Consider the following 21,409-nt stretch of genomic DNA (forward strand, 5'->3'; position numbering starts at 1 on the left):
TATAATAATTGATGACAGTTATTTTCATGTTGCATCCGTCATTGAACCTGCTTGCGCCGATATATATTTTAGTTTTAAGGCTGGCAACGCATCTGTTCAAAACCATGTTCCAGATGTCCATGAGTGACAGTAACTACTTCCCATCAATTAGGCCGTCTTTCATACATCCTTTTAAAAAAAATATGTGTAGTCTCTCCGCGCGGAGGAAGTGAAACCTCGTAATGTTGGAATGAAAACAGAAAGGAATAGAAATTGATTTTTGAGGAATTTTTTGTGTTAATTCAAGATAAACTTTATTAACATTACTTACAAGTCCCAACTCACAATTGATTGCCCGCACGCGTTCGAGCGCCACGCGTTTGCTCTCGCTGTCTCTTTCTATGCCTCCCACCCCAGGAGCGTTAAACGTTTAACGCAACCTTGTTGGAGGTGGCATAAGAAGTTTCACTTCAGAAATTCGTATTTTCTACAAGCTGTTGCCTTTGGCTTCGGCCGCATGTTAAAGAGGGTTCAACATGCGGCTTCAGATACAGATATCGACAACCGGCATAGATTACGGGTTAAAAGGCCCGCCTCTCATACGTGAGGGCGCGGGTTCGAAACCTGGCAAGTACCAATGTGATCTTTTTCGAATCATATGTACTTTCTAAGAGTATTTTAGACACCACTGACAGACGGTGAAGGAAAACATCGTGAGGAAACCTGGTCTTATAATTTCAAATTATAAGATTGAAATCGCCAACCCGTCTTGAGCAAGCGTGGTGATTAATGCTCTAACCTTCTCCATGTGAGAAGAGGCCCTTGCTCAGCAGTGGGCTCCTATAGGCTGATGGTGATGATGATGATAGATTACGTATATATGACTCACTGAACGTTCGATTGAAGTGAAATTAAAGTCGAATAAATTTTGTGATTTCTTTATTAAATATTTCATTGTTAGAAATTAACTAACGATCGAATTTCATAAATGTTAAAATAATAATAAAAAAAAAAGTTTATAATAATAAAGACTACAGCTAAAAAATACTGCTCTCGGACTATGCAGGACTAAACACGTGTTAGAATAACTGCTGCCCTTGGATTGACGAAGGTCAATGAAACTGGTTAAAATAGTAAACAATTTTGCACTCACATGATCACAACGTAAAATGATAGCCATTTCACAATACAATATAATAATAAAAAAAAAAACATCTCATTTAAAAACTAAACATCCGGCCGCGACTGATCCTCTCCCGAAACAATATTTTCATCAAAATATTAAATACTTTTTGTCACACAAATTAATCTCGCCAAATTGTCATTACGTTTAGGAATCATCGTGCATATAAATAATGATCAGTTACAAAGATCCTTTAAGTAAACCATTACACGCTACGTAGGAAAATAAGCATCGCAGTTAAAAAATATAAAATAAACATTCAATAGATGCGTACAAACGATACACGATCTGACTGAGGGCGGCGGTGCAGTGTAATGGCAGTGGACCGAAAATATTGCAATACAGTTCCCATTGCAACACATTAAATAAATGCGATAAAATTAATATATATATATATATATATGGTTACAAATGTCTGCACCGCCGTTAACAAACAATATAAAGTTAACACAAATAAGTAAATGCGAACAACGGGGCGGCCACGCTACCAACACTCCATAAATAACCGTTTATTGCCAAACTAAGACTTAAACTTATCAGCCAACATCTATCACGTTTTTGAACGGAAAAAAAAATTCAAATTGAAATGAAATAATTTTGCATCTGTCATATAATTATAATAATTAAAATATATAGTTTCATATATAATTGTTATTATTACTTCCGAGGTTGGTGTGTGAGTTTCTCCAGGTGTAGATGTTGACCGACCGAGCGAATCATGTTACGCTAAACTTAACGACAACACAAAGCCAATAGGGCCGTTGTAACTTAAACACGAACTAACCTATTGCATGTGGGATACTAGTTACGGAGTAAATAATCATACAACTTATTCTTAGTTATAAAAATACAGATTCTTTTGTAAATTAACAATCAGTTACAATAGTTCGCCGTTTGAGACTCATGACAATAACCTCTTGGGCTTATTTCCGTATAGATAATAGAATCGGTCTCCGATAAAAATAACTAACCGATAATCATAGAAAAGGTTACAGAGCAGTCTTCCATCAAATACGTAAAGGATATCCGTCAAAGAAAGCGTACCTTAACACAACTACTACGTCACAAGTAGAGTACTACCGTATAATAATAGTTTGATCTCAAAATATAAACTTAAACACTAAAAGAAATATAATCAGCTACGATTAGTCGAAGGGTTATAGTTTTGTATCGATTATATGTTAGGAACTATGCTACTGTACAGGTGAACCCAATCGTTGCTTAAAACATATCCACAGTAGCGAGCTAATACTTGCATCGTACGTCGCCCGGCGCCGCACGAGGCGCGAGTGACGCGCGCGGCGCGACAACGCGGCGCGGCGCGGGGAGTCACAACATAACGTAAAGGAACATAGCAGCTGTCTCACAGCCGCCGCGTGGACTGGGGTTACATATCATTACTCTACGATTACACGTTACAGGCAAAATGATTAAAGAAATATATATGTTATCATATAATGTTCTGCTAAAAATAATTAGCTAACATCGTATCACTTGTTTGTGTGGTGTTGCCGAGTTATCATATTTAGAATATTTTTATCTAAGACTCTACGTTCTAATATTCACAGAGATTAATACATTTAGACATGGAAAGGCGAAATAGCGCGTGCTCACTACACGATTACTTTAATTAATGGTTTTAACGTACTTATTATAGCAAAATAACTCCAAAAGACTCGCGTCCGCTGCGAGCCGAGCGGCCGCGAGCCGTTCCACTTATACGATTAGATATATTGAATATAGACAGCCGATCAGACGCTACTTATTATAATTATATCTACCCAAAAATATTTTCGATTCTAAAATAATTGTTATCTGTGGTTAATATTATGAAACTGATTATCCTGAACACGTCGTCACATCGCGTGTCATAGAGCGATGCTCACTAAAGCGTACACCGGTAAGGCACGCATCACGAAGCGAATTAATTACATTGTTAACACATATAATATAATTAGCATTATAATTATATTAATCTTTAGAAATAGTGCGCGTCGCGCGCGACTGTCACGTCAGACAGACATTGACGTTCCTTTTGACAGATTATTTTTTTTTAATTCACGCAAGTGTTTTGATATGGAAGGAACACTTCGTACAGCCAAAATGTATGGACGCTTTAGTGGGTACCATTGAATTTGAAATACGCTGAAGGCAACACAGTATATTCCATATAACTACGTTTCATTACACTTAGTAAATATGTATTACTCCTCTATGTAGAGTTTCTGAAAATATTATACATCTATAAGGGAATATTATATGTATATCATAATATACAACATTATGCACGGAAACTAATGTCGCAGTCTATTGTCGTGTGTCGGCTGTGGTTCGCGATGAGTCAGTGTACATTGGCAGTATGGAGGTTTTCGTGTAGAATGTTGTGTGTTATTTATTGTGACATTTGTTCAACGATTGTGTCTGAATGAGTATATCTGTTGTCTAACGATAAAAACATGGCATGCGTGTGATACTAGGAAAATACTCTACATACATATTAATATAGATCCTTAAACTATCATTATTATAATATGGCTCAGATTATACATATTCAGGCGTCGGTCTGTGATCTACTGCGCGTACCTCCCGAGGCGATGTCATTGCTGCTCTAGCAGTGTATCGTAATGTCCGCAGTCTGGAGTACCGCAGCGAGCCAGCTGCTGCGCCGCCGTTAGTCTACTTGTGAAAACATCACACCGATGCCAAGTTTTTTACGTTCTACTTGTAAAGCTTCACGATTACGATTAAAATCTCCGCTCGAATAAATAACATCACCGATTAAATGCACGTCCAGAGACGTCTCGCGCGATCATTGTAGTAGCATTTAGGCCGCGACAATATATGGAAACGCGCCGGGCCGGGACCCGCGGCGACGATTCCGTTTAACACTAAACAGTTAGGAAGACATAACGCTAACAGCGACTTCATGGCGATCCAAGATTCATAAGACACTGAGACGCCTCCGCGAGGATCGTGGCACGAGGGCAGCGGGAGCGCCACGAGATCATGCTACCACAATAACAAGGAAGACGGCCGACTACAGGGGCGAGGGTCGGAGGGAGGGCGGGGTCCTTATGCGTTGTGAGGCCGGAGCGTGCAGTCGCCGACGGTGGTGATGGGCGTGATGGTGACCGAGCTGGTGGGGGGCGGGATCTCGTCGGGCGGGGAGTCGTCGCGCTCCTCGCGCTCGTCGGCCGGCGGCAGCTTCACTATCTGGCAGTCGCCCACCGTCATGACGCGGCGGCGGTCGGCCTCGGAGTCGTCGTCGGAGCTGGTGTCGGACACGTCGATGGTGCCGCGCGACGTGTCGGCGGCGTCGGCGTCCACGTTCCGGTCGGGGTCCACGGTGACGTAGGGGTACGCCAGCGGGTTGTACATCATCTCGGTCAGGTAGGAGAAGTCCCCGAACGGCAGGTTGGTCGCGTTGTAGTTCTCGTTGGGTCGTCCGTCTGTAACACGCCTTATGTCAGTTCCGTTGTACTTGACTACATAGCTTTATCCCGCAACCTCATTCATGCTTGTCTGTTTGTGACGTTTTTATATTTTCAATTTCATTATTTAAGGTATTACTACAAACGACTCTATATTAAACACATCTTTGGTTCTTGCATGTTAGTATTTCAACTCCTTATTAGTTATTATATACATTAAACAGCAAAGCAGGCAAACCAGTGTGTAACTAATATGTATTGTATTTTTTCCCATCGATTAATAATATTTGTTTAAAATATTTTATATATAATACACTGTTGTTACCACACGTGTTCATTATATGTCTAACTTCTGATTGATCAAACAGTTTGTGTGACGTCACTGTTAAAACGGAAGTAATAGACGACAATTTGATAAAACGTTTTAAGAATAAGTAACCTGTTAGTATAAACTTGATGTGTTTGAATGAGTTATTGAATTAAAACAAAACAAACCAAAGACTTGAAACAAATTACAAATACGATTGATATAGAGAATAGATATAACGTGATCATTAATAAAAAAAATAATTTGTCATATTTATCAAACACGCAGGACGCTTGTAAATACATGCATTCCAATACAGATGTTAGGAAGCTGTCAAAGACCTTCACCGGTAGAGTAATTGAGTGTGGGATGTGTTCAAAGTGTACCCGGAGGCACGTGTTAGTGTTGCCAGTAGTTCCCGGTTAGTTCATGCTATTAAATGTATTTACTAACAAATGTTGTTCATTTCTGCCGCAATGCTGTACTGGATTGCCATATCCATACCTATGGAAACACAGCAACATCATAGCCATGTGCACGCGACTCAGCGTTTATTGTTATATGGGGAAATACAAACAAAGCGTCGCTTAGGCCACACACACACTATTTAAAATTATTGATTGTCGTATAGATAAAAAATCAGAATGATTCTCCGGCATTGGGTGTCGTAACTAGGGTTTGTACAGAATTAAATAGGTATTAAATTAAAATAGCGAAGTAAGTACTTAAAAGCTTCTAATAATGTTGTATGTAATTTAATTTGACTAAATTTATAAATTAAAATTATGATGAAAAAAAAAATACTATCCTAATGTTAAGTTTCTTGGATGTAATGTCTCAGATAGGAGCCTTTAAAATATGTGTTGATCCATGTATGTGTCATACCCGGCTGTGACAGGAAGTAGTTCTTTGGCGGGCGTCCTCGCTTCCTTTTCAGCATGAGCTGATGTCCGGCCAGCGCGCTGCCGGAGACCGACCCGCCAGTCAGAACACAGCCTTCCATATCTGAAACACATTCACATGGTAGGAAATAAAAATACAACGTCACTACTCATAGTCACTCCATTACTCTCACACTGCTCACAGTCACTCCATTACTCTCACACTGCTCATAGTCACTCCATTACTCTCACACTGCTCATAGTCACTCCATTACATTCACACTGCTCATAGTCACTCTATTACTCTCACACTGCTCATAGTCACTCCATTACTCTCACACTGCTCATAGTCACTCCATTACTCTCCAACTGCTCATAGTCACTCCATTACATTCTCACAGTGCTCATAGTCACTCATTTACACCCTCACACTGCTCACAGTCACTCCATTGCACTCTCACACTGCTCATAGTCACTCCATTACACTCTCACACTGCTCATAGTCACTCCATTGCACTCTCACACTGCTCACAGTCACTCCATTACACTCTCACACTGCTCATAGTCATTCCATTGCACTCTCATACTGATTATAGTCACCATTCAGAATTCGTTGCCTCCTAGCCGATGCATAACGTCTTACAGACCTTCCAAACTTCATTGCCCTCAAAAGTCCACTCAAATCATTTTTATCCTGTACACACTTACAATGGGTGAGTATAATGAGTGTAACATAATAAACATGTCAGTTACCGAGTGATGTCTTGGGCGGTCGTCCCCTCCTCTTTTTGATCTTGGGCGTGAGGGGCAGGGGGGTCTTCCTCGGCCTGCCGCGGCCCCTGCGCGGCGGGTCCACTAGGTCCGAGGCGTTGAGTTCGTTCCTCACGGGTTCCAGGGTCGAATTGAGTACTACAGGGTTGCCGGGCCGCGGAGGCAGCATGACGTCCCCACTGGGCGTGAACACCAGGTGTCCTGACTCCCGGTGAGTGGTGCGCACCATCCCTGACATCACTTCCGAGTTGTTCTCACGTTTCACTGATTCATTGGCCATGTCCACTGTCGGATCCTCCTGTCAACATTAATAATATTTTTCATTAATTTTTATATACTAATGTTAGCTTTCGTTGCTTAATATGTATTATATTTTGATTTCTAGATTATACTATTGTTAGACAAGTTTCCTTAAATTTTTAGGACATATGTTTTGATATCGTTAATAGTTTTAAGTCCGAGGTTGAAAAAAAATCTTCCCTCAGGTAAAGAACCTGCATGTGCGTGTGATGTACGTACCCGTTCGCATATTTTAGTGTGCACCCTCAGTTTGTCGGAGCGCGCGAAGGAGCGCCCGCATCCTCCGCATGTGAAGGGTCTCTCGCCGGTGTGTGTGAGGCGATGGCGGGAGAGATGAGACGACCGAGCGAACCTGGGGACGAGCATACATACCCTGTGGTTATACTGGCAGGGTTTGTGAACCGACTACAGGACACGATCGCAGGATATTAAAGGCGGCAACACGTTAACTGATGTCATTCCAAGGGACTATACACAATGTCGACCTTGTAGGGACATAAAAATATACCCTTATATCCATGTAACATTAAACAAACAAAATTAATTGGTGTTTTGCCACAAAAAAATTATTTCTAAGCAGCTATCTCTTCCAGGCAACCATATAAAATATATTACATTAAGTACTGAAATGTCGTTTATTTGATGATTTGTAGTAATATTGTAGTTTTAACATTTTGTTCTGTATCATAAATAGCATTAAGGCAAGCGAGGTTATTCTGTGACTGAGAAATCTTCGTTTCTCATTGATAGATCGCTCAATTTGCCCAACTAATCTTTTAGGTGAACAGGCTACTTCGTTCTGTGATCGATGATGTCATATATATGTATTTTCTAGTAGTCACCTGACGTCACATATATCACAGACGTGCGGCCGCCCGTCCTGCGACTCGTTCGCCGCCGAATCTGATATGGACCCGCTGGAATCCGTCTCCTCGTCGTCGTCCATCACTAGCTTGCCCGCCTTGTCTGGAACAACATACAAACACGTTAAGCATCTGCTAGGTTCATCATTTCCTATACTCTCGTATATGTTGTTCGTGTTACAACGAGTCCTAGCACCTCACCGTCAGAGTCGTCGTGCTCGTTGTTGGTCTGGTTCTGTTTCTGCAGCACGGCCAGCTGAACCACTTTGATGCCACCCGACTTCATTTCGCTGTCGTTTTTTGATTCGCCGTGGTTAGTCTGAATGTGGACCGGCTGGTTTGTGTTGGGGCCTGGAAATTGACAAATATTTATATGTTATTTAAAAAGACAAATGTAAGAGCATCGCTTTTACAAAATTTAAAGCATTTTTAGGCTGTCAGTCGACTACGTGCCTGTATTATTTTTAAGTGTTACGTTAAGAGAAATTTATTTTATTTAACCAAATGTACACGTAGAAATGTGATATTTATATTTTATATGATCACCATTAGCTCATTATTAATTTAGTTTTTTTTCATTATTACACTATTAATTTAACTTTGAAGATATTTTTTTAAGTATGGCTTCATTCGCACTTCATCGTAATATATTCTGCCAATGTCAAAGTTTTTATTTGTTGGGCGTATTACTATTTTAAATACCGCGTGGAGGAAACGCGTAGGAGTTTGTCGAATGGAATAAAGGCTTTTATTTAATTATTATTATTACTAAAGAAGACTTATTATATTTAAGCAACATCTAGAACAACGAAAAATATAAAAAAAAAAAAATCCAAATTTCTAATCAGTATATACTATTATATCTTTGTGTTGTTCTAACGTCGCAATACATTTTCCAACGTCTTGGACCACAATGAACTGTTTGAAAACGTTCACATTTATAAATGTAGCGAAAATCCAGTATCCCTTTTTGTTAGTATTCCGGGAACCTGATATTCAACGTAGTCCGTGTTTATACGGGGACGAACGCAACAAAGCTATTATGTATAAAATGCATTTGGAATAAGTTATTTAGTTTGAAATAACATTACACACACCACCATAACTTTTACACACACATACATACGTCAGTACATAGAGATTCGTCATAGTGTGTGTTGTCACTGAACGTAAATTATAATGACATTTTGTATTGAAATAATAATAATTATGGTTTAGTATCGATGGTTATGTTATATAAGGTAAAATATATTTTTTTTTATACGAGATTTTAATATTATTTTGACAAATTATCGAAAGGAGGTAGGTTAATCATAAAAAAAAAATGTCAAACAAATCATTCATAAAGAAACGACGTAACTTATCATGGTTTGTAGAAAGTGCGTGATTCATATAGTATAGTATAGTAGAGTAGCTGTGTATAGAATGAGTACAACCTTTCTGAGTAATGCTATATAATATTATTCATTCCTATGAACAGATTAATATTCATTAATTCAAATATATATTTAAATTAAATTAACAAAAAAAAAAAATTTAGCGTCCATCGAATCGATTACAGAGTCCGCACATCATGCTCGGTCTACAGAGATCTGTGTGCAGTAATTTCGCAACGATTATCTGCTTACGGAGTTGTGTATTTCATATTTAAACCGTGAAAGGAAATAACACAAAATTATTGTCTTGAGAGCGAGCTATTGTTCTGTGGACACTTATTTATAATTAAGAAATATTTACCGTACAGTATATTTGTAATGAATTGAATATATACAAACAGATAACTAATTTAAAACGGGTTTCCACAGCTCGATATGAAAACTAGTTTTTTTTTTTTTATAAAAAAAAAGTTAATTGTGAATCATATAAATCATTTTTTTTTTTAATCTTATATAAATTTTAATATAAAATGTAGGTTATATATTTTTATTACTACGTTTACGTCAGCTAATGTCTTGTATGATCTGTAAATTATTAAAAAAAAAATTTTGTTTATGCATTTCTAAACTTAATTAAACCATAAAAATGTAAATTGAATCTGTTTCTAAACGTTTCGTATATATATTTTTTTAAACATCTTCATTATTTAAATGAAACTAATATCTCAGTCTTAGATCTCATTACCTTTATTATTTCCAACGGCGAAACAAATTCGATGATAATTTTTTTCATCTCAAATATGTTATTCATTAAAAAGATAAGATTATGACGCTCGTATGTTCATACAATTTGTATTTTATATTAAAAGCGTAACATCCGACTCCCAGATCGTCCTCACACATATTAAAGAGACTTAAATAATATTTTTATTACAAACTCTATATATATATATATTAATATTTAATACGAATGTCGTTTCGAAAATTGCTGTTTATTTTCCATTATCGTGAATCATACCTTAATTAGATGTGTATAAGGTGCATTGTGCTCTGAACGCGAACACATAGTGTGTGATATTAAAAAAAACCTTCATTTAAATATGTTTTATAGGCAATGAAGACCTTAATACTTAATTTATTTTCGTATAAAGTTCAATAATAATGAGCGAGACATACAATGTGAGGAACCTGTCGTGTGGAATCCTGTTTCATACAACATATAATATGAGAAAGTTATTATTATATACATATATATATTTTTTCATTAAAATTTAACTCATTACATTTCACAAGCCTGTATTTTGTGTTAATAAGTTACGACGAGATCATCTGAATAATATGTTATTGTGATTAATGTTAATATAAATAACATTATTCGTATAAGAATTTTGTTATTTATAAACATATGAATAACAAAATTAAGATCTTTTTTTTTAAATTCTGATATAACAAACTATATATATATTTTTTGAAATTTATTTAAATAAAATACCAAATATGCCACCCAGAGCTTGACACAAAAAATAAACATAATGTCAGAGGGACATCGCGACAAAGAGCATACAATAATGTTTAAAAAAAACCAAGGTCATGCTAATTAGTTTTCCATCCCAAAAAAAAATAATAATATATATATCAAAAATTAATATTGGAGGTCAATGTAACGATGCAGGACGTATTTACGACAAAAAAAAAAAAAAAAAAAAAAGTATATTAAATAAAAGATTTATATATACGACCTGTGCTGTGCTAAATGTTACGAAAATATGCTGGTAATTAAAAATAACGAACTCCCCGACAATGTATAGATAAACGCTATCATTAAAATGACATTTTGAACACATTCGTATATATTTTAAAAACCGAAATAATCTTTTATTTTGAATAAAATTATTTTAAGCATTTTGAGATATTTTTGTTTGTTTTTGACATCATTACTTTTTTCGGCATTTTGTTTTTTTTTTTCCCGGTCGCGACATTTCGATGATGCAGTACTAGTTTTCTGAACGTTGCTAATGTCATGACACTTAAAAGTTTAAATTAACAACGTATATGTAATTTATGTGAAAAAAATCGTATATATTAAAGAATTATATACATATATATATATAAATAAATAATAATATAACACACACTTCAATTTCATTTAATTTTCGAAATATTTTATCGAGTAAAACAAAAACGATTTTGGTCTATGTTTCAGTATATTAAAACTTTAATCTATGAATTTGACCGGTCATAATATAAACACGTGTGTGTTTCTGTCTGAATGGAATAGAGCTGATGATGAATAGGTATCCATATGAGAATGGGGTTGATATTTATTGAATTTCATTGTGATCTGTTTACTATATTGACCTGAATAATTTAATTATTAATTCAAAATATATATCGTAATAATCAAGTTGAGAGAGGACTTGGACGGTGGAGGTGAGCGTTTAACGCGTGTTAGTTAGGAGTCCCTTGAACCTACACCTGGGTCGCGAGTCCCAGGCACTGTTGAAGCTCCTCTCCCTGCAACCATGGACCCGGCACCCGCACGGTGAATCCATGGAAAGATGAGGTTTTGTTTCTCTTTTACGTTGTTCTTTACAATCTTCTTACCTGGTGATGTAATCTTCTGTGTTCCGTCGTCAGTCTTGTCTTCTTGGAAGCGTACCGTCATGGTCTTTTTCTTGACCCTCGTCTTCTCGTCGTCTGGTGACATGATGGAGACCCGTTTCTTCGGTCTCTCGTCCTCGTACTCTCGTTTCACGTCGTGTTGTGTGGACGTCGCCGCTACCGACGCTGATGATGTGGATGTTGCTGTACGGAATATTATCTTATATTATTTAAAAAAAAATCATTGACAATCTCAGGATTCGACGCCGTAACCTTTGAAATATTTTGTTAATGTTACTGAAACCTTCTTTATGGTAATTTAAATCTATATTTCCAATTGCTTTAATCTTAAAAACATAATTATACTAATGTAATAAAACAAAGTCTAGCTTATAAAAAAAGTTAATGTAATGGCAACATTTATTAAATTAGTTTTCATTTGTGTTATTAATGATCTGTATTGGATGGTGTGACCAGTATTGTATAAAATTTTACCCGAAATTCCAAATTTTAATTGGATGGTTCTTAATCGTTTTTCTAACCAGCTATGCCAGAGACTAACGATGAGAATGATATATTTTTTGTTTATTTAAGTATAAATAAATATTTGTAAAATAAAGTCCAAGTTACACTTATAACGTTACCTAATTACCCGTGAAATTACCATCACCAAAAACACAGTGAGACAGATAGACGAAAATTTTATTAATTTAATTAATTTTATTAATTATATATGCATTAAGTTAAATTTAGTTATTTGAATCATACAAACGGACACTACAATTTTAGTTTGTTTAAATAGGTATATAATCAAAATACCTATTCTAAGTTTTACAACATAATATGGAGTTTTAAGTTTTTTCTATAAAATTATCGTAACGAGAAACGACAAACGATTAGTATGTCGTATGAGTATTCAAACTAATGGTAACCAAACATTACTTTTACTTCATGTGACTCAAATAATAATGTTTTTAATACCATTATATATATATCAATAGCCGTGCGTGTAATATTCGTCTGGCTCTCAGTGTCTATACAATGTTATTAAGTGTTGCAGCGATGTGGGCGTGGGCGTGTAGCGAGAGCGAGCTAACTCTATCGATCTAGTAGCTACCCTTTACAGAGTATGCATTTGTTATGAACTAGGAGATTCTCATTGAAAATTATCTATATTAAATTAATATGCCACATGTATTGATGAAGATGTTGCTGTTATACATGATTGTTATAGTGTACCATTACTTTTTTACTCGTTTAAAGTTACGAGAAACATTTTTTTTTTCACCTCGTCTGCCTGTCTGTCTGATCACGGTTGCTGCGAAGTAACCGAAACGGCGGGAGTATGCATAGTAATAAAATAAAGAAAACGCCTAATACATCAGAAAATATTCGTTTTATTTGAACGGATACTCGCGAAAGTCTTATATGTTACTAGAAACATACAATTTAGTATTTTTATTTTCAATATTTTAATAAAAAAATATTAAGCACTGTTTTAATTAGCGTGTTAAGCTGAGCTTGTAGGTTTGTGTTTCAGATTTTGTAGCTTGTTAATGATATGTAAAAAAAAATTGTTGATTTATTCCTGAAAGATTTCTATAAAGAAATATCAATATTCCGTTAAAAAATATTCAAAAGAAAGCTTCGTATAAGACCAAATAAAAAAATATTTTAGGTTATGAATAATGAAGCCATGAATAAAAATCTTTAGACGTATTTAAAAAAAACTCTGACAAATATAAAATTTAATTTTTTAAAAAATCACTTTCTGGTCATGAGACAAATTAAAAAAAAATCAGTACTGCCAACATCAACATAAACTTCTTTTGAATTAAAAAGGTTCCGCCAACATCAACATCACCTAACATTTTCTTGTTTGACTACCGGATAAATTAAAAAAAAACATCAGTACTGCCGACTTCATTATCAACCTCCTTGCATGTAAACTAGGCAAATTGAAAAAAATGCATCAATACAGCCAGTGAGCCAACCTTCCTGTTCCGTCTGTATGCTGGCCACGACCCTCTCCCCGCGGGCCGCATGCCTCGCCTCCTCCATCTCCCTGGCAGCCGCTGCTAATATGTTGTTGACGGCTGTCTGGGTCCCCGGCATGTCCTCCCGCCGCCGTCGCCGTATCTCCTCAGCACGCATCATGGACTGCTGGTACATGTGGATCTGGAATTTTATTCTGGTTGGAATTGGAATTGAAACACGGATGAAACTTTTTTCCAGTTCCATATATAATATACATCGAGTCAACGCATATCAAATGTTATAGCTGTGTTTAAATTAATCCCATTTCGCTGATGATTGATAATATTTTACAGAAATCGGTTCATTAAATACATAGAAACGTTTGCCCTGAAATATGTTTCAGTTCATTGAAACTAAATAAAACTAATGTCTTCTGAATTACTACCCAACTTTATAAATTTAGGTTACAACCGCGATCACGGTTGCTGCTAAGTAACCGAAACTTCGGGTGTATGTAGTTTGAAATAATAAAAAAGCAAGTACATCCGAAACTATTACTTCTATTTTGAATTCTCGTAAAATACATGCGATAGTCACATCATGTCAAACCTTTTCATCCCTATCTACAAGTATCCAATCAGTTTAAGTTCGTAACTTTATTATCCGTCGAACAACAATATTACGGTATCGACCCTCGCGTCTGAACGCTTACTATAGGTTTCAATACTACACTGCAGACGAAGCGTTTCTTGTTTCTTTTCTTATAGCCTACGTTATTACTGAAATGTGACAAGTTTTCTGAATGATAAACTTGTAAAGCTCTGTGTGTAGTGAGATTGATTGAGTACTTTCAAAGCATTAGGATTGCATATAAAAATTCCCTTTATGTCTTTACTATAATATTGTAAAAATGTTTTTTTTTTTTATATATATTAAAATTCAGGATATTTTTTTAATTTAAGGACAACTTAAGTGAGAATTTTATTCACAACAGTCATAACTTTTTATTTATCTTTATTACGAATTTTTCGTCGGCTAAAACACAAACAGTGTTAAAGTTTTCTCAATTATCCATAAAAGTAAAACGCCTTTTCCAAGTTGAAAATTTTTCATTCATAAATAATTGATACACAATTCACTTAAATTTCTGAACGAAAACTATAAATGTTATATAATGTGAGGACTCTATATATATTCATATATAATACAATATTCACGTTTCGTCACTTCCGGGCAGATTTTATGAGATTTCCAATGAAATCTTTAAGAACGATAATTAATACCGGGGTATCCGTATTAAATTATATGTCTATGTGTGCAACAATAATAGTTGGTAATTAAAATAACATTGGAAATAATTATATATATATATATATATATATATGTATATTTGTAATAATATTAATTAAATGTATGAAAATATTGAGAGAAGTGTCAACTCTCGACTTACATAATGACAATTGCTCTCATACCTCAGTATACACCAGGCTTTATAAATGTATATTTTTCAGTTACTATTATTTTTGAATGATTCATTTTCAACATGAACTATAAATGTATCATATAAAAAAAAATTGGTTAATTAAACTTAGAAATGAACTAAAAGAAATTTAAAATTGGTTCAACTATTGACATCAAATCGGAATTTTAATTGATATGGAACCTTTTTTTGAAAAATTCTTAATTTAAATAATAAATAGAAAAATTATATACTGAGTCAAAAACAAACTTTAGGGGAATAGAAATTTAAAAAAAAATGTATGTACTTCTAAATGTGTGTACTTCTAAATTTATAATAACTAAAAAAAAAATACTATACAAATTTTAAAATATTAAAAAAACTCGAAATGATTTCAATTTATTTAAATCATAATACGTTTTCATCGGACGCGAGCTGTGTAACGGTTCTTAAAGAATTGTTGAACTCTCCACTTACTATTGTAATAATACATTTTATAATTGACTTCTTTTATATAAAACGCGCTGTTCGTCGGTTGCATTACTTGAGAACTGTTCTGTTTTTAAACTCTCTCATAAAAAAAATATAAATGCTGCCAGTATTTTTTTTATTACTTATAAGTTTCTATTATAATTGTTTTAAATAAAAACTATGTATATTATTAACTACTGACAGTTCGTTGAACCTTGCTGACGTAAGCAACAAGGTTAAAAATCGATGTTAATGGTTGTTAGCTTTTTTTGATTGTATTTAATAACATACTTTTTTTCGGCTGGGGGATGACTTGGAAATCCAATAAGGGAAAAATTACGGCCAGTAAAATTTATATTGCAAATCGATAGTTAGGCAACAAAGCATTCTCGACTTTTTTGAATTGTCTTACAATATTACGAATTTTTTTTTAAATCTAATATCAATTGAATATAAATTTTCTATACTTAGTGTTTAAATACGACATTATAATACATACAATGTAGTAGAAAGATTACATAATTTACGAAATAATATGATAACTAATAATCATATGTGAGGCAGAAACACGATTTTGAAATTATTACTTACGCGATACTGTGTTTTATAGTCATAAGTTATCGTAAATTAAATATTTATATTTAAAATTTATTGAGTCGTGTTTACTTAATATATTAATCATAAGGTCATTAAATGATGGAGAAGAGTTCAGATGGAAGACTGTTCCATCAGAAAACTTTGGGAATATTATCAGAAATTATATCTAAAAGATTTAGTTTTTGAGCGACTTTGTATGTAAAATTGTTTGACCGGGTATTATAAGTCTAAATTTTTTCATTGATATACATAACTTTATAATATCATGTTTGAATTTATAGATAAAAAAACTTTGAAACGGTCAGCTTGGTGGTGCAAACTCGTGGTTAGGATATTACATTACTTAATACGAAATAAACATATTGTTTTGATTAAAATTATAAAAAATATTTTTATAAATACAGATATAAAAAAAATTAATAATCCTACACAAAATTAATTTATAATAAGACAAATACTTTTGGTCTGCAGTAAAAAAACATTTTAAATAGCTATAGAATAATTATAATTAATTTATTAATATATGAACATGCTTACAAATAAATAAGAACAAAGGTTCCTTATTATTTGTATAATATAAATAGTCATTCCTAAGTAACTGGCACATGAAGGTGACCCCGCCTTGTCAGAAAACAAAGCCATGAATTTAAACATATATATATATATATATAAATATATATATTAAAAATAAAATAATCTTTATTTACTTTATTATTAAAATCAAAGAAATGGTTTTGAATTAATTGTGTAACAATTATCTTGAAAAGACAAACATACAGCATACATTTGTATAACGTATCCATCTTTCTAACGTAAAAAAAATAATTCAATACTAAATATAAACGTATGAAATGTCTTGTAAAATTAATATCATAGCGAGATGCAGCGTTCGTTATCGATTGATACGAGTCTAGCTCCGAGTAGGGGGAAAGCACTCGGCTTTAATTAATTAAAACTCATTACAACTTAAAGTGTAATTAATTCTTGCCATATAAAAAAAAAATACTTGTAACACCATAAACACTTTGCATGAATGAATATTAAAACGCGATTAATTTATCGACAAAAAATAAATAAATATATATTTATATATATTAATTAATTAATAAAAACAAAACGATTACGACGTAAAAATTATAATAACATTCACTTATATCCAGTTCGTATGCAAATATTAAAATATATTACCATCTTGTGCAAATGTAGTTTTTCGCGCCTTTTACGTGTAGATTATAATCTGTGATAACATAACATTAGTTTGTGCTGTAAATTTAATAAATGACTAACACTTCCCGCCGTTACTATTTGTAATGCAAGTTTAATGCTATTGTTTGTAATTGTTTCCGTGCAATTTTGAACAGATAATATTATTTTTATAAATTTTATTTTGTTATATATTTTATATTTTTTGTAGCACTCCACATAATGGACGGACCTTTTACGAGTGCCGTTTTTTTTAATAAAAGCGGCCATTAAAAGCTTTTGCGGAACATTAAAACTATAGCCTAACTAATCCTTCCGTTAAGGTTTTATGATACAGGTCATAAAACATAATAGAATTTTTATATTCGTAAGATATAAAACATACATATATATGTATATGCCTTATATATAAACCACACTAATTCCAGTGTTTCGAGAATAATGACTCATTATATATTACGTCATATCATTCAATTTAGCAATCACGTGCGAGACACGAAATATATGCAGTGAGTGAACTAAAATAACATATTTTATAGACATCTAAAATATAATACCCAAAAAAAAAACAACAACTCAAAAAAATGTTAAAATACGAAACGACACTAAGTTTACAATAACCCGATACGACACACGGAAAATTAAATAAACTTACGACGCGTTCATAAACAAGAAAAAATATTAAAACCTTTTCAGAGTTCGACTTTAAACTTTCACATTCTCAAATAATATGTAGAAAGTTTATATAATAATAATAATAAATAACTGATGTCATTGTTTACATGATTTATGACGCGATAACTTACACCCAGTACAATAATAACATGAATATATATATACTTATATATATATATATATATATACATATTTATATCAATGTAAATAATATTTTGTACATAACGATGCTTTATCAATATGCCGCTTACACCGACCGCTCCGACCACAGACATTTAATATTTTTTTACTTTTTTTCGAATACCTTAGTACAATGGGAACGAATATTCCGTCTAAAGGATATACTTTTATTATTTATATCATTTATAATCTGTATCACATTAAAATATAACTTTTAGATTTATAATATGGCGTAATTATTTTATTTATTACTCATTATAAGTCGACTCGGAACGTTCAAACAATGAGTGTTTTATATTAATTTAAAACAACGCAGTAACAATTTAATAACATATGATTTCATTGCTAATGAATTAAATATACTCATATATATATATAATTGATAAACACATATTAGTATCTCAGATTTAATAGTGGCATTCTGTGAGTATTTAATATTTTTTGACTTCAATAAAGAAGTCGAGTTTTGTTTATACATAGCGCGTCCCTTCCTAAATCGGGGTTGAACTTTTTTAATCAGAAAAAAAGGTCGATGCCGACATTAAACCGGCAGACGCGGTGCGGTTATTAACAAATGTTAATATGTTTATATCATAAACATAAATATATAAAGTTCTGCGTTTTATGCCTTATAATTTTATTTCTTAGTTTCGAATGATACATAATGACAAATTGTAAAACTTTTTTCCATTCAAGGATGAGATAAGGATGGCTACCTGCTTTTTTTATTATTGGAATATTAAACAGAGTATAAATAGATAGATTTGCTACGATAAACACATTATAATCTGTGTGAAGCATTTTTGTATTACTGGGATGAAATACTTGTTATTCTGCTTTTATTGTATTAAAAGCATTTCTGTGTTTTCTCAGTTAAATCATATTTTATTCATATAAAGGCAAGATATATTCGCTCAGCCATAGATATATATATATAAATATATGAATAATAAACGTATATATATATATTTCTCATTGAATAAGTTAGTTAATAACTTTATATATATAAAATACATGAAAGACAATGTATTTGTCATTTACTGTTTATGTTGCTTACAATTAATTTCTTTTTTGTTTTTCATTTATGCATATTAAAGTATCTAAGAATGTAATGTCGCCATTAATTAAAAACTTCTTTAACCAAATCCTGACATAAATAATGAAGCTGAATTCAAAACATACCTCTATATTAAAGATATTCATACCAGTCATAATTCAACTGAAAATACTATGAAGTTGTTCGAACATTAAGTGAGTGAATTACGTTGAGCGTTTTTATCATTAATGAGTGAATGCGTTTCACTCACCTGTTTCAACCTCTCCACGTCTGTTCTGGTCTGTGGGTATGTCTGTGATGTTGAGACTGCGGTCGCCGTGGTCGTTGCTGTTGTGGTAGCATTCTGAGTGTATGTTGGATACTCCAAGTTAACGTTTAACAACTGTGCTGCATTGTCACGAGCCTCATATGCAAGTCCTCTGATCTCCAACTCAGAAGCTGTGTGCATCAACGACTGCAGATCCAACTCTTGGACGTCCACCGACCCTTTGTACATGAACTCTACCAAGAGATTGATCTCGGAGAACGGAATCCCCTTTAAGATCACAATCGGATGCTGGCATGGATTGTCCCTATTGAGAAGAAATTAATTTTGTAATTCTCATAATATAAATTTATATCAGTTATAATTAAATAACAATTTATCTTTATTTTATGTGTACTTTTTTTTCTTATCATTAGATAAAATTATTTTTATAAGTAATGAATGTATCATTTACATAACAAATGTATTTAATTTACAACTCTTTATATAAATTATATTTTATTATTGCTTGTAAATTTCCATGACAGTGAATGTGGTACCTAATGACTAATGGGATCGGGTTCGACTCACTTGAATATCTGTTCGAAATAAGGGCTGCAAGCCGACAATACGAGCTTGTGCGCCTTGAGGGTCCCATCACGGCAGGAGAGCGTCACGTCCGCGAGCGCCGACGACGAGTAGATGGTCGTGAACAGCTGGCTCAGGTTCTGCAGGTGGTTGTTCCACTTCAAGTGGAACGTCTTGTCGCTCACGAGCCCCTGCATCTGCACCACCACAAACACTATCAAACACAAATCACTCACTTCAGCACAAAATTAAAAAAAATCACCAGAAAACCGTCTCTGCTGCGACCGCTACATAAAATTATAATTATTACAACTTATTTTTAGAACGATGCCCGTAAAAAACACTATACGTACGCGGTATGACAGTGTAATACTGTAGGTACGCGCCGCCGACGGAATTTAGAGCTATAAAATTTTATTTATATTATATTCGGCAAAACGCGAATTTTGAATTAAACCATTGCATCCTAAAAATCTCACCTCGTAATCGCTTTTCCTACTTCCCAATTTTTCACAAATAACACCGAAACATTTCACAAAATTTTTAAATACTTATTATGTTACACAGAAAGCCGTGTCGTAAAAAACAGAGTGGGGCACGCCGTGGCCCCCTCCTTGCCCCGGCCCCCTCGCACACAATCAATATACGGAATATGAGAGCGCGGCGCGCCGCCTCGCCCCCCCGCATGCTTTATTATACCGTAATTAAATATATACAACTTTATAAACTGTACACCAACGTTCATACATTCCAAGTGAAAAGGTTCAAAGTTAACTTATAACTTCTACTAGATATTTCATATTCGTTATTTATGCAAGTGACGATTATATTTCACTGTCTACATGTTCTGTTATTGCACCTGCATTGATTTTTGATGCACAGGTGTTCTGTTTTTTTTTTAATATATTAAAATTAACGTCTCTACAGATTCGATATTTTTAGTACATGCTTTATTTTTTTATTTTATCATATGAACGTAAAAATATATATTTATGTTTATTTATATTTCAACCCAACTTGGCCCCTTCCTAATAATAAATTGTCGGGTGTAGAAGTATGTGTGTAAAAAGTACTTCAATCTCTTTTCACAACATACACAGACGCACGCACACTTAGACAAGATATAATAGACGGATTCAGAGTCTTCTTTTTATTAGATTCCATCCTTTCGTTTACAAGTACCTGCCATAGAATGCATTTCTATACCTAGGTACCAACCTAACAATATGAAACGGGGGTGGGATTGTTATACCTTAATACAATATA

At 33.7% G+C, this 21,409-nt stretch overlaps 1 protein-coding gene across 4 annotated transcripts; it reads right to left on the minus strand.

The window, feature by feature from the left end:
• Positions 1-903: 903 nt before the first annotated feature.
• LOC116771599 (sex determination protein fruitless-like) lies at positions 904-20,783 on the minus strand. 4 transcript variants are annotated; one of them, XM_032663501.2, is made up of 12 exons: positions 20,623-20,783; positions 20,147-20,340; positions 19,562-19,883; positions 13,687-13,870; positions 11,696-11,896; positions 7,917-8,066; positions 7,695-7,818; positions 7,072-7,204; positions 6,535-6,850; positions 5,786-5,905; positions 5,354-5,404; positions 904-4,611 (listed from the first exon to the last, which is right to left on the minus strand). In XM_032663501.2, exons 2-12 carry the CDS (start codon positions 20,338-20,340, stop codon positions 4,235-4,237), a joined length of 2,172 nt encoding a protein of 723 aa, XP_032519392.2. In that variant the 5' UTR covers positions 20,623-20,783; the 3' UTR covers positions 904-4,234. The 4 variants fall into 4 exon arrangements, with proteins under 4 accessions (XP_032519392.2, XP_061379112.1, XP_061379113.1 ...); XM_061523128.1 differs by having other exon boundaries at positions 20,147-20,357; positions 20,623-20,776; XM_061523129.1 differs by lacking the exon at positions 20,623-20,783 and adding an exon at positions 20,406-20,520.
• Between the last annotated feature and the right edge of the window lie 626 nt (positions 20,784-21,409).

The sequence above is a fragment of the Danaus plexippus genome, chromosome 17 (assembly GCF_018135715.1).
Source record: "Danaus plexippus chromosome 17, MEX_DaPlex, whole genome shotgun sequence".
In the NCBI taxonomy this organism is placed as follows: Eukaryota; Metazoa; Arthropoda; class Insecta; order Lepidoptera; family Nymphalidae; genus Danaus; species Danaus plexippus.